This window comes from Microcebus murinus, chromosome 20 (assembly GCF_040939455.1).
Source record: "Microcebus murinus isolate Inina chromosome 20, M.murinus_Inina_mat1.0, whole genome shotgun sequence".
NCBI classification, from domain to species: domain Eukaryota; kingdom Metazoa; phylum Chordata; class Mammalia; order Primates; family Cheirogaleidae; genus Microcebus; species Microcebus murinus.
The window spans coordinates 1,892,945-1,905,581 of NC_134123.1; the positions used below are offsets into that span (position 1 = coordinate 1,892,945).

Consider the following 12,637-nt stretch of genomic DNA (forward strand, 5'->3'; position numbering starts at 1 on the left):
CTCTCCAGGACTTCCCCAACACCCAGTCACCGAAAGCCCTTCTTCAGTGCTCTCCTGGACATGCCCTTATCATATTCTGTAACCAGGGGTCTGTCTTCACACCACACTAAAATTCCTGAAACTAGGGACGGTATCTTGTTCACCTTTATATTTAGTGCCTATCTGGGATATAGTAGGTGCTCAATTTTTTGTTTGTTTGTTTGTTTTTTGAGACAGAGTCTGGCTAGAGTGCCATGGTGTCAGCCTAGCTCACAGCAACCTCAAACTCCTGGGCTCAGGCAATCCTCCTACCTCAGCCTCCCAGGTAGCTGGGACTACAGGCATGTGCTGCCATGCCCGGCTAATTTATATATATGTGTGTATATATAAATATATATACATATTTTTTAGTTGTCCAGCTAATTTCTATTTTTTTTAGTAGAGACGGCGTCTCGCTCTTGCTCAGGCTGGTCTCTAACTCATGAACTCAAACAATACACCCACCTCAGCCTTCCAGAATGCTAGGATTACAGGTGTGAGCTACCACGCCCAGCTGGTGCTCAGTTTTTACTGAATAAAGAAATCTGTATTGTAAGGAGGCATGGGCAATATATGTAACCTTAACATTTGGACCCCCATAATATGCTAAAATAAATTTAAAAAAAAGAAATCTGTATTAGCAGCACTTTGATACCCTTTGTTTTTTAAATCTGGTCTCTTTACCACAACCCAGAAAATGAGATACTTTACACCCTGTACCTCTGATCCGTCCTCTCCAATTGAGCTCAAATGCAAGTATTCTCAAGTCATCTATTTTTTACTTTTCCAGCTACATTTTACATAACATGTAAATAAAATGGACAAGTCAACCTTTAATCCATAATCAAGTTTATAAAGGATAAATTAACACTTGCAAAGAACAGAAAGGGCTTTGTTGGACTAAGACCACAGGAAGGCTTAACATGATATATTTTAATGGTACTAATTTTATCACTTTAGAAACATTTATTCATGTAAAGCCTAACAAGTGCTAGACAATGGGAGGGCAGATGGTGGGGTGTTAAGTGATATAGTCATTTAAAAATGTCTATAAATTCTTTGCTATTTCTCCCTTCTCGAGGTGAAACTTAATTTCCCGACCTTTGAGTATGGACTAGACTTAATGACTCTCTTCTAATAGAATAAGGCCAAAATGATAGTGTTGCTTCCACAGTTACGTCTTAAAAAGGTACTGTGGTTTCCTCCTTGCTCTCTTTCAGATCATTCACTCTGCGGAAGCCAGCTACCACACTGTGAGGACACTCAAGCCACCCTATAGGAAGACCCTCGAGGAGAGGAACTCATGCCTCTAGCTAACGCGAGTGAGCTTACAAATCAGCCCCAACACTCAGATGGCTGCAGCCCAGCCAAGCTGTCATCCGCAGCCTTATGCAACACCCTGAGTCGGAACCGCCAGTTAGGCTGCTCCCGAATTCCTCATCTGTAAGACTGTGAGATAAATGCTTGTTTTAAGACACTAAGTTTTGGGATAATTTGTTATAGTAGATAACTAGAATAGGTGGTGAGCCTTTTGGGAGTTCATGTGAATTCGTCACACCTTAGGAAACGCAGGGTAAGGCTGAGGAAAGCAAATGGGTATACATGACAAAAGAGTAGATGGTGCCTTGTTCAACAAGTGTTTAAAACTGGAGTTGAATAAGTGAGCTCTATGAACATATGAGAATGCCTATTAAATTCCACAGGGTTCTACTAGCTCCTTTTATCAATCAAGATAGTATGAAAGGAAAAAAAAAGTTCCAAAATTATTAAGAGCAACTTTATTGTTTCACTGGTGCAAAAAAAAAAAAAACTTAAAAAAAACATGATAATTGTGATGCATTTCCCTCTAAATTTACAATAATGAATGTTGTACATAAATTATATAAGATCACATTTTCAATTTTATACTATTTAGAACCAAATTATTTTGATAAATATGACCAGAGGACAACGTTAAGTTCTAAATAGACGGTTGAGTCCAAATATGCAAAATATAGCTTCTGGTTTTGACCATGGTACTTTAAGATTCTCAAACATGCATTAACATATTCTAGTTTTAGGGAAAATATTACACATGGCCTTATGTTGCATTAGGGAAAAAGCCCAAGCTGAATTTCACGTGGTATTCCTTTCTGCTAAATTAATCTCAAATTGGACTAGAGAACAAAGAGACAGACACTTTTGGGTTAGTACTCCCCAGTAATGAAGAAAATACACCATCAACAATGAAACATAACAGAAAAAAAGGAAGGAGAACTTCATTAGTAGCTGAGATAAGTGGTTTTTGTATTTGTTTTTTTACAGGTCACAGGAATTTTAAATAGCAGATCAGTCATGCTACCTGAACACTTATGAACTGAATAACTTTATAAGGTCCTGAAGGTGAGTGTCGGAGGTGCTGGGTAAAACACAGCACAGGTAAGATATGGGAAACTTACCTCAGCATTTCTGAAAGGCACAATCTATGGACAGGAAACCTAGTATAATAAAACCCTTACTGAATATACATGGAAAGGAGTACAGTGAGCTGGTTCCTTTTCAGAGGATGAGACCTTCATAAATTGGCCCCTCAGACTCTGGTGACTCCCGCCTCAAGCGCAAATGCTCCAGCGTGTTATGGAAATGTTTGTTAATCTGCTCTGTTTCTTCACTGGACTCAAGATTTGGGAGGTCTTCTCGGATCTTTTGGATAAGCTGATTTAAAACCTGAATTGTTACCTACAAAAGAATATGTACAATTTCATGATAAACGATGTACCACAAAAATAAGATAATAACACTGTTTTGAAGAGCTTGTGTTACTCTAATCAATTACTTAAGTAATTATGAAAAAACAAAGGCGAGAACATGATTCCTGATTTGAGGAACAACTATTGACTATTCATCAAAAAAAAAAAAAAAGAATCAAGCAAATTACTTAACCTACAAATCTTTTTTTTTTTTTTGAGACACAGTCTCACTCTTTTGCCCGGGCTAGAGTGCCATGGCATCAGCCCAGCTGACAGCAACCTCAAACTCTTGAGCTTAAGCAATCCTTCTGCCTCAGCCTCCCAAGTTGCTGGGACTACAGGCATGTGCCACCATGCCCGGCTAATTTTTTCTACATATTTTTAGTTGGCCAATTAATTTCTTTCTATTTTTAGTAGAGACAGGGTCTCATTCTTGGTCAGGCTGGTCTAGAACTGACCTTAAGCAATCCTCCTAGAGGGCTAGGATTACAGGCGTGAGCCACTGCGCCCAACCTAACCTATAAATCTTGACCAAGACTGTACTGCTGGCCAAGAACGGTGGCTCACGCCTGTAAGCCTAGCTCTCTGGGAGGCCGAGGTGGGCGGATTGCTCCAGGTCAGGAGTTCGAAAGGGAGGCTGAGGCAGAAGGATTGCTTAAGCCAGGAGTTTGAGGTTGCTGTGAGCTAGGCTGACGCCACGGCACTCACTGTAGCCTAGGCAACAAAGCGAGACTCTGTCTCAAAAAAAAAAAAAAAAAAAAAAAAAAGACTGTACTGCTCAAAGGATAATGCATGTAGGAATTATCCTAAACTAGTCCATGATGATAAATCAGCCCACTATTTAGCACTTGCAAATTATTTTGTATTTTTCCAATGGATAGTGATTCTTTTCTTTTGAGACAGAGTCTCACTTTGTTGCCCAGGCTAGAGTGAGTGCCGTGGCGTCAGCCTGGCTCACAGCAACCTCAATCTCCGGGGCTCAGCGATCCTACTGCCTCAGCCTCCCAAGTAGCTGGGACTACAGGCATGCGCCACCATGCCCGGCTAATTTTTTGTATATATATTTTTTAGTTGGTCAATTAATTTATTTCTATTTTTGGTAGAGACGGGGTCTCGCTCAGGCTGGTTTCGAACTCCTGACCTTGAGCAATCCGCCCGCCTCGGCCTCCCAAAGTGCTAGGATTACAGGCGTGAGCCACCGGATAGTGATTATTTTTTACAATACTCCTAAGCGAAAGAGATGAGAATTTTCTTGTACACATTAGTTCTTCAATTAAAGAGACATATCTATGTAGACAGAAAAGGATTTTGCATGATGAAAGAAACCAGTAGGTGGACTTGCAAAGTCTGACCTTGCAGACAAAATACAAAATATCAGAATGATAAGCTTTTGTATGTATCAAATCTTCTAAGAGCAGGAAAGGAAAGTATCAGTTCACTAACAACACTTTATGAATTCACTTACCGCATCATTTTCCTTTTCATAAAAATAGATATATCTGTTCAGAATTTCTATAAACAGCTGCACTTGTAGAGAGGGGTCCATGCACTGATTTGCTATTTTTAGAGCTTTCTTTAGGCACTCCATTACCCTCTTGCCTCCGTGAAGCTAAAATAAACGAGTAGGGAGATAGTGCAGAGATTAATGAACCAAACTACCCATTTTCATACAAACAAATGCAACATTACAGTGTTCTTTTGTGTTTTAAAGGGACACAACAAATTTAAATACTCTTCATTCTTCTTTTTTTTAAATATATAGCTGTATTAAAAAAAACAACAAAACAGGTAGGTAGTGGTATAAACTTGCTATGTTACAACATCCTCAGAGTGGAAGCTTCACCACAAGATGAGACTCTGTATACATTACTGCCCACTTCATTTCTTTTAACAAAACAAAGCAATTTTGTCAGATTTCGAAGCACCCCAAATGTTTCACCTCCAGAGCACAAGGCCATGGCAATCAATCCCCGTTAATGATCCAGTCTCCTATAATGCAGTCAGGAATGGCCTTACCTCCTCCCCGTTTTTGTCTGTGTTTCTGCCAGACCAGAAGAGATGTGCACAGGTGCTCACAGCTCGGCCCTGATCAGGTTTCTTCAGAAGTTTGGATGCAGCAAGTGCACACTGAGTCCTCAAGGGCTCATGATTCTCTTCACTGAAGCACTTCATCCTTTCAAAAGTACCAATGATCAAGGTGATGGCAGCCAGCTGTGCTTTGGAATCACTTATTTCATCTTCATACAGAGAAAATGCCTAGTGGACATAAAGCAGAAAGGATTTTTAGGGACTAACCATCTACTTTTTAAGTGTTTTCCAAAGTCCTTCACACCAAACCTCCATCCTGTGAGACATTCTGCAGTTCCTTCATATCAGAACATGCTGTGCCCTCTCTTGGAGAGGCACAACACACAGCAGAAATGGTAAAAATGCTCACAAGTTGCAATAAAGAAACCTGTTTCAGAGCCAGGTGCGATGATATGCACTCGTAGTCCCAGCTACGTGGGAGGCTGAAGCAGGATGATTACTTGAACCAGGAGTTCTAATGCAGCCTGGGCAACATAGTGAAATCTCATCTCTTAAAAAAAGAAAGACAGAAAGAAAGAAACCCCTTTCAACTTTGTTTAATCCAGAGTTCCTGAATTGCCCTTTTTTCCATGAAACACTTTTACCATGACCCGCTTGGAAATCTTAGATTTCATCAGAACCCAGCACCCAGTTTTGCTGCTCCATATCAGTCAATGACTATAATATTACAGGTTCCACGATGGAGAGAAAGCAGTAGTTACATATTCAATGAAAACAGTAAATACACATGCACTACCACTGTAATTACAAACAAGTGTTTGAACTTAGCGAAACTGACTAGACAACCCAGAAAAGAGAACAGATCATCACCTGGGACATAAATTCATATGCTACTGTTTCATGATTTTCAAAACCAATTTCTCCAGCAGCTAGCGCTCCTTGAAGAAAAAGTCTTAAGGGTAATTCTGCCAGCTCTGCTTTGATCAAAGCACTGATAGTCTGGTGAGCAAATGAAAAAATCTTCTGGCATTTCTTTTCCCATTTGTCATCCTAAAACAAGAAAAAATATTTTAAGTTACCATAAGTTCAAAATTAACTTGCTCAAGAATATCCAACTTATTTAAAGTTCCTAATAGAACAAAACAGTGAAAGCTCTAAGTTAAGCTTACAGTTTTCTTGTCACTTTACTTCTCTGTCTCATTTATGGAATACACAAATATATCAAGAAGACAATCTTTTCAAAAAATCCATTTGACTCTGGGAGGCCAAGGCAGGAGAGTCGCTTGAGCTCAGTAGTTCAAGACCAGCCTGAGCAAGAGCGAGACCCGTCTCTACTATAAATAGAAAGAAAATAATTGGCCAACTAATATATATAGAAAAAATTAGCCGGGCATGGTGGCACATGCCTGTAGTCCCAGCTACTTGGGAGGCTGAGGCAGCAGGATCGCTTGAGCCCAGGAGTATGAGGTTGCTGTGAGCTAGGCTGACGCCACGGCACTCTAGCCCAGGCAAGAGAGTGAGACTCTGCCAGGAGCAGTGGCTCACGCCTGTAATCCTAGCTCTCTGGAAGGCCAAGACAGGAGGATAGCTTGAGGGCAGGAGTTAGAGACCAGCCTGAGCAAGAGTGAGACCCCATCTCTACTGAAAATAGAAAAAATTAGCCGGTCATGGTGGCACATGCCTGTAGTTCCAGCTACTTGGGAGTCTGAGGCAGGAGGATTGTTTGAGCTCAGGAGTTTGAAGTTGCTGTGAGCTAAGCTGATGTCACAGCTCTCTAGACTGGGCAAGACAGAGCAAGACTCTGCTTAAAAAAAAATAATAAAAATTAATTTTTTAAAAATCCATGAGATTGGCTGGGCACAGTGGCTCACGCCTGTAATCCTAGCACTCTGGGAGGCCAAGGCGGGCAGATTGCTCGAGGTCAGGAGTTCGAAACCAGCCTGAGCAAGAGTGAGACCCCCGTCTCTACTATAAATAGAAAGAAATTAATTGGCCAACTAATATATATAGAAAAAATTAGCCGGGCATGGTGGCGCATGCCTATAGTTCCAGCTACTTGGGAGGCTGAGGAAGGAGGATTGCTTGAGCCTAGGAGTTTGAGGTTGCTGTGAGCGAGGCTGATGCCACGGCACTCACTCTAGCCTGGGCAACAAAGCGAGACTCTGTCTCAAAAAAATAAATAAATAAATAAAATCCATGAGATTACTGCCTTTGCAATTTTTGTATATACATTTATTTTTTCTGATCAGAAAAGTAATATTCCTAAATTAGGAAAATACACAAAATCATCCACAAATCATCCCTAAAACTACCACCCAGCAATAAGCACTGGTAACATTCTTTTTTTTTTTTTCTATGTAAATAATGTAACTGGGATCTTTGTGTATGGTTTTGTTTTCTACTTTAAAGTAGCTTACTGAGAAGAGTTAAATAAAATTGGGCTCATACTTCAAATAATTTGGATCCAACTTTTCTTTCACTTATTTTTGTCATAACAATTTTCCTCATGACAATGAAAGAAATTTTAAATCATTTTAATGACTAGAAAATATTGCACAAACTGGATGTAGCATGATTTATTCATTCCCTTTAGAAACTACCTGTAATGCCATAATGAACATTCTGTATACACAAAGCTTTACTGAACCCTAATTACTTCCTCAGTATAAATTCTCAGTAGTGAAATTACTGGATCATTTAACAGTCTACTTATTGCTATCTTTCTAGAAACATTACAGTCATTCACATGCAATTTTTCATAATGGCTATACTAGTTTACATTCCGATCATCAGTATACAAGAATTCCTGTTACTCTACATTCTCACCAACACTTGTTATCTTTTGTCATTTTTATAATAGCCATTCTAATAGGTGTACGTCGTATCTCATTATGTTTTTTTATTTTAGTTTTTCATTATTTTATTTTGAGACAGAGTCTTGCTTTGTCGCCCAGGCTAGAGTGAGTGCCATGGCGTCAGCCTAGCTCATGGCAACCTCAAACTCCAGGGCTCAAGCAATCCTGCTGCCTCAGCCTCCCAAGTAGCTGGAACTACAGGCATGCGCCACCATGCCCGGCTAATTTTTTCTATATATATTAGTTGGCCAATTAATTTCTTTCTATTTATAGTAGAGACGGGGGTCTCGCTCTTGCTCAGGCTGGTTTCGAACTCCTGACCTCAAGCAACCTGCCCGCCTCGGCTTCCCAGAGTGCTAGGATTACAGGGGTGAGCCACCACGCCTGGCCTATTTTTTTTTTAATCTTTTTTTTTTTTTTCCAGAGAAGCAGAGGAATCATTATGTTTTTGATTTGCACTTTCCTGATAATGATTTTTTTTTATTTTTTTTGAGACAGAGTCTCACTTTGTTGTCCAGGCTAGAGTGAGTGCCGTGGCGTCAGCCTAGCTCACAGCAACCTCAAACTCCTGGGCTCAAGCAATCCTTCTGCCTCAGCCTCCCAAGTAGCTGGGACTACAGGCATTCGCCACCATGCCCGGCTAATTTTTTTTTGTATATATATATTAGTTGGCCAATTAATTTCTTTCTATTTATAGTAGAGATGGGGTCTCGCTCTTGCTCAGGCTGGTTTCGAACTCCTGAGCTCGAGCAATCCGCCCGCCTCAGCCTCCCAGAGTGCTAGGATTACAGGCGTGAGCCACCGCGCCGGGCCTTTTTTTTTTTTTTTTGAGACAGAGTCTTGCTCTGTTGCCTGGGCTAGAGTGCTGTGGCATGAGCCCAGCTCACATCAACCTCAAAGTCCTGGGCTCAAGCAATCCTTCTTCCTCAGCCTCCCAAGGAGCTGGGACTATAGGTGCTCACCACCACGCCTGACTAATTTTTTGTTTGTTTCTATTTTTATTAGCCTGGTTAAATTTTTGTATTCTTAGTAGAGATGGGGTCTTGCTCTTGCTCAGGCTGGTCTTGAACTTGCTGACCTCAAGCAAGGCTCCCACCTCGGCCTCCCAGAGTGCTAGGATTACAGGTGTGAACCACCAAGCCTGGCTGATAATTAGTGATGCTCAGAGCCTTTTCACATACCTGTGGGCTATTTGTATATTTTCTTTGAAAAAAATGTCTACACAGATCCTTTGCCCATTCTTTAATCAGGTTATTTGTCCTCTTGCTATTAAGTTGAGTTTCCTATATATTTTTGATATTAACCCTGTATCAAATGCATAGTTTACAAATATTTCCTCCTATTCCATAGGTTGTTTCATCAACCTGCTGTTTCCTTTGCTGTACAGAAGTTAGTTTAATGTAGTCCCACTTGCTTACTTTTGCTTTTGCTGCCTGTGTTTTTGGTGTCAAATCAAAAGAATCATTACCAGGCCCGGCGAGGTGGCTCACGCCTGTAATCCTAACACTCTGGGAGGCCAAGGCGGGTGGATTGCTTGAGGTCAGGAGTTTGAAACCAGCCTGAGCAAGAGCGAGACCCCGTCTCTACTATAAATAGAAAGAAATTAATTGGCCAACTAATACAGAAAAAATTAGCAGGGCATGGTGGCGCATGCCTGTAGTCCCAGCTACTTGGGAGGCTGAGGCAGCAGGATCGCTTGAGCCCAGGAGTTTGAGGTTGCTGTGAGCTAGGCTGATGCCATGGCACTCACTCTAGCCTGAGCAACAAAGTGAGACTCTATCTCAAAAAAAAAAAAAAAAAAAAGAATCATTACCTAGATTAATCAAGGAGGTTTTTCCCTATGTTTTCTTTTAGTTTCATAGATTCAGGTCTTACATGTAAGTCTTCAATCCATTTCAAGTTCATTATTGTATATAGTGCAAAGTAAGGATCTAATTTCATTCTTTTTCTTTGAGACAGAGTCTTGCTCTGTTGCCTGGGCTAGAGTGCTGTGGTGTCAGCTCAGCTCACAGCAACCTCAAAGTCCTGGGCTCAAGCAATCCTTCTGCCTCAGCCTCCCAAGTAGCTGAGACTACAGGCATGTACCACCATGCCTGGCTAATTTTTTCTATATAGATGTTTAGTTGTCCAGCTAATTTCTTTCTATTTTTAGTAGAGACGGGGTCTCACTCTTGCTCAGGCTGGTCTCAAACTCCTGACCTCGAGCCATCCTCCCACCTCGGCCTCCCAGAATGCTAGGATTACAGGCGTGAGCCACCACGCCTGGCCTAATTCCATTCTTTTGCATATGGATACCCAGTTTTCTCAATGCCATTTATCGGAGACTGTCATTTCCTCATTGTATATTCTTAGCACCCTTATCAAAGATTAGTTTACAGTATATGCACGGGTTTAATTTTTGGATGCTATTCTCATGTATTGGTCTATATGTCTTTTTTTATGACAGTACCATACTATTTTAATCACTATAGCTTTGAAATATAGGCTAGTTGCTATTTTTATTGTTATGTTCACAAGTAATTATCTGTTAAAATGCTGGAATAGAGAGTGAATGAGAAACTGGCCTTATAAAAATTGGCCAAAGGTGCTGTGTCATCCTGGTAGGTCTACAGAAAAAATCTGTTTTCTACATTATTAGAAAATTAAGTTTACTAAGGTTTGTTCCTTAACATGGCTGTCCAACTTTCAGGTACATCACATTGAGGTATCTTCTTCAAAACTACACCAATGAAGACTTAAGCCATGATTCTGTTTGAGAAAGAAATAAGTTCATAAAAAATTGCATACAACTCGTGACATTATTCAATCACATAATTTTAGACAGAAATGACTATGCAATGCCGGGCCTTTTCATTAAGCAAAGCTAACCTGAATTAGAACCTAGGAAAAAGTTGTAGCATAAATTTAAACTGTTTTAATCTTTCATTTCTAAGTGTTTTTATGTGATCCCTCAGCTAGTATGTGATTCACCAACATGTTAGGAATATTTAACACAAATTGAGAGTTACTGAAAATGGAATTTTATTATACCACTGTCTATTTTTGTATATGTTTGAAATTTTCTATAATATAAAACTAACATACACACAGTAAGGAGAAACAGAAAGTAGTAATTACATACTTAAAGGTAAACCCACCACTTTAGAATTCCCTTTGTATCGAAAAGCCAGCTGGTATGCTGCAAATACCAAAGGAGGCAGTGTGAAGCGAATCCGCTGATTTCCACCAGCTCCAAAATGTTTTCGTGCTGTGTTTAAAATCTGACCAAAAAAAAAAAAACCAAAACTTTAAAAAACCTTTTTCATACTATGATTAATCACTTATAAAGCAAAGTGGGAGTTCTAATCATCATTGCTACCATTTCGTGAATACCTACAATGTACCAGGCTTTATGATAGGTACTTTGTGTATTTGTGTCCTCAAGTTATCACAGTCACCCTAGAGACAAATGGGGAAGCCTGAGGTTTCGATAGGTTGTGTAACCTGGCCAAGGTAGCTAGTTAGAAATAGATATGGTTGAATATATTTTTATACACACATGTACGAAGTATACTTTGTTCTCAAGAATGCAGGCTCTCTAGTAAACTGACAGAATCACATTTAAAAGGATTCTAATACTTACTGCCTGTGTGACCCTGGGCAAATTATTTACTATTTACCTTCTCTTAGCCATATGCTTCATTTGCAAAATGGGGTAGTATACCTCTTGTAAGGTTGTTGGGAAGATTAAATAACACATATGACCTGTTACCAGTACCTACCACAAGGAATAAGCTCAGAAAATGTTAACTATTGTTGTGACAAAAAACAGCTATATGTATATTGCTGGTATATCATATCTCCTTATTCAGAAAAATATTAAGACCACTTAAATCAAGGCAAATGCCAATGCACTCTAAAAGAAGCATTATGAAGCATGGCTGTTTCTGGAAAAAATACCATTATTTCAGAAAAAAAAGAAATAGACAAGAAAACCACAGAATTCATAAGATACTTTTTAATATGTGTGACACAATATGTGACATATTCAGGTTTTGTAAATTTCTCTGCTATAATACATGGGTAAGAGAGCTAAAGATCCTGTCCTTAAATGTCTCTGCACATCAGAATAACTGATCAGCCATATACATGTGGAAGGCACACTTCCTAACCACTACCTTTGGTATGCAACAGAATATGAAAACACAAACACACAAATACATACAATTTCAAATAGAAATATGAGGATATCAGTTAAAATCTTTGACCAATCAGTCATTGTGTACAGATCACGCAGCTCACAGAACATGATACTACAGGGCTTGGAATGTTTGTTACTAAGCCAAGTCACAGACTGTCATACTAACAACAGAAGCCAGCCTCTTATTTCACCTGATTATGAAGGAGTATGAGAGTGTCAACTACGACAAAGAAAGTCAACAGAGGGAGATAGTTAGGACATATGCATAAGCAAAGGTGTTTTTCATTATAGTAACCCAACAGCCTTATGCATCCAACAATGGGTAAACTACTTTTCCAAATAATAATTAAGCAGCCAATCACGCTACCCTTCATTGAAATAAACTATGCAGTATCCAATACCCACATTCAGGCAACATATTTATTTCACAAAGACTTATTGAAGACTAATGAGAGAACTAAAGAGAGAAGACTAAAGAGAGAACCTCATCTGTTTGTTCTTTATCAGGAAAAAGGGTTAAGGAAAAGGCAAATTGAATTTTAAAATCTTTCACACATTTTCAATGTGACCAACAAATACAACTTATATTTGGAAAACTTGGAAAAATAAAATTGAATAAGGATTATGTTTCTTATGTTTTAAAGTTTACTACAATAAGCAATTAAACATTTCTAAAAGCACTATAGTTCAGATTGAAAATGAACATAGAATAATTACGGGAGACACCTAAAATTACGAGACAGGCTTTTCCGCAATTCTCAAGCAGTATTTAAAAGAAATTAGAGTAACTGACTTGTTCTGTATATTCTTTATAAGTTTACAAACAA

General features: G+C 39.3%; 1 protein-coding gene across 1 annotated transcript in view; it reads right to left on the reverse strand.

Moving 5' to 3' along the window:
• Positions 1-1,781: 1,781 nt before the first annotated feature.
• Positions 1,782-12,637, reverse strand: part of VPS35 (VPS35 retromer complex component) — a 36,091-nt gene continuing 25,235 nt past the window's right edge. Inside the window, exons 13-17 of the mRNA XM_012773853.3 lie at positions 10,768-10,890; positions 5,646-5,825; positions 4,764-5,003; positions 4,213-4,356; positions 1,782-2,736 (exon numbers count right to left, since the gene is read on the reverse strand). Coding sequence (XP_012629307.1) covers positions 2,557-2,736; positions 4,213-4,356; positions 4,764-5,003; positions 5,646-5,825; positions 10,768-10,890 — 867 coding nt within the window. The 3' untranslated portion in view covers positions 1,782-2,556. The remainder of the gene's footprint in view (positions 2,737-4,212; positions 4,357-4,763; positions 5,004-5,645; positions 5,826-10,767; positions 10,891-12,637) is intronic.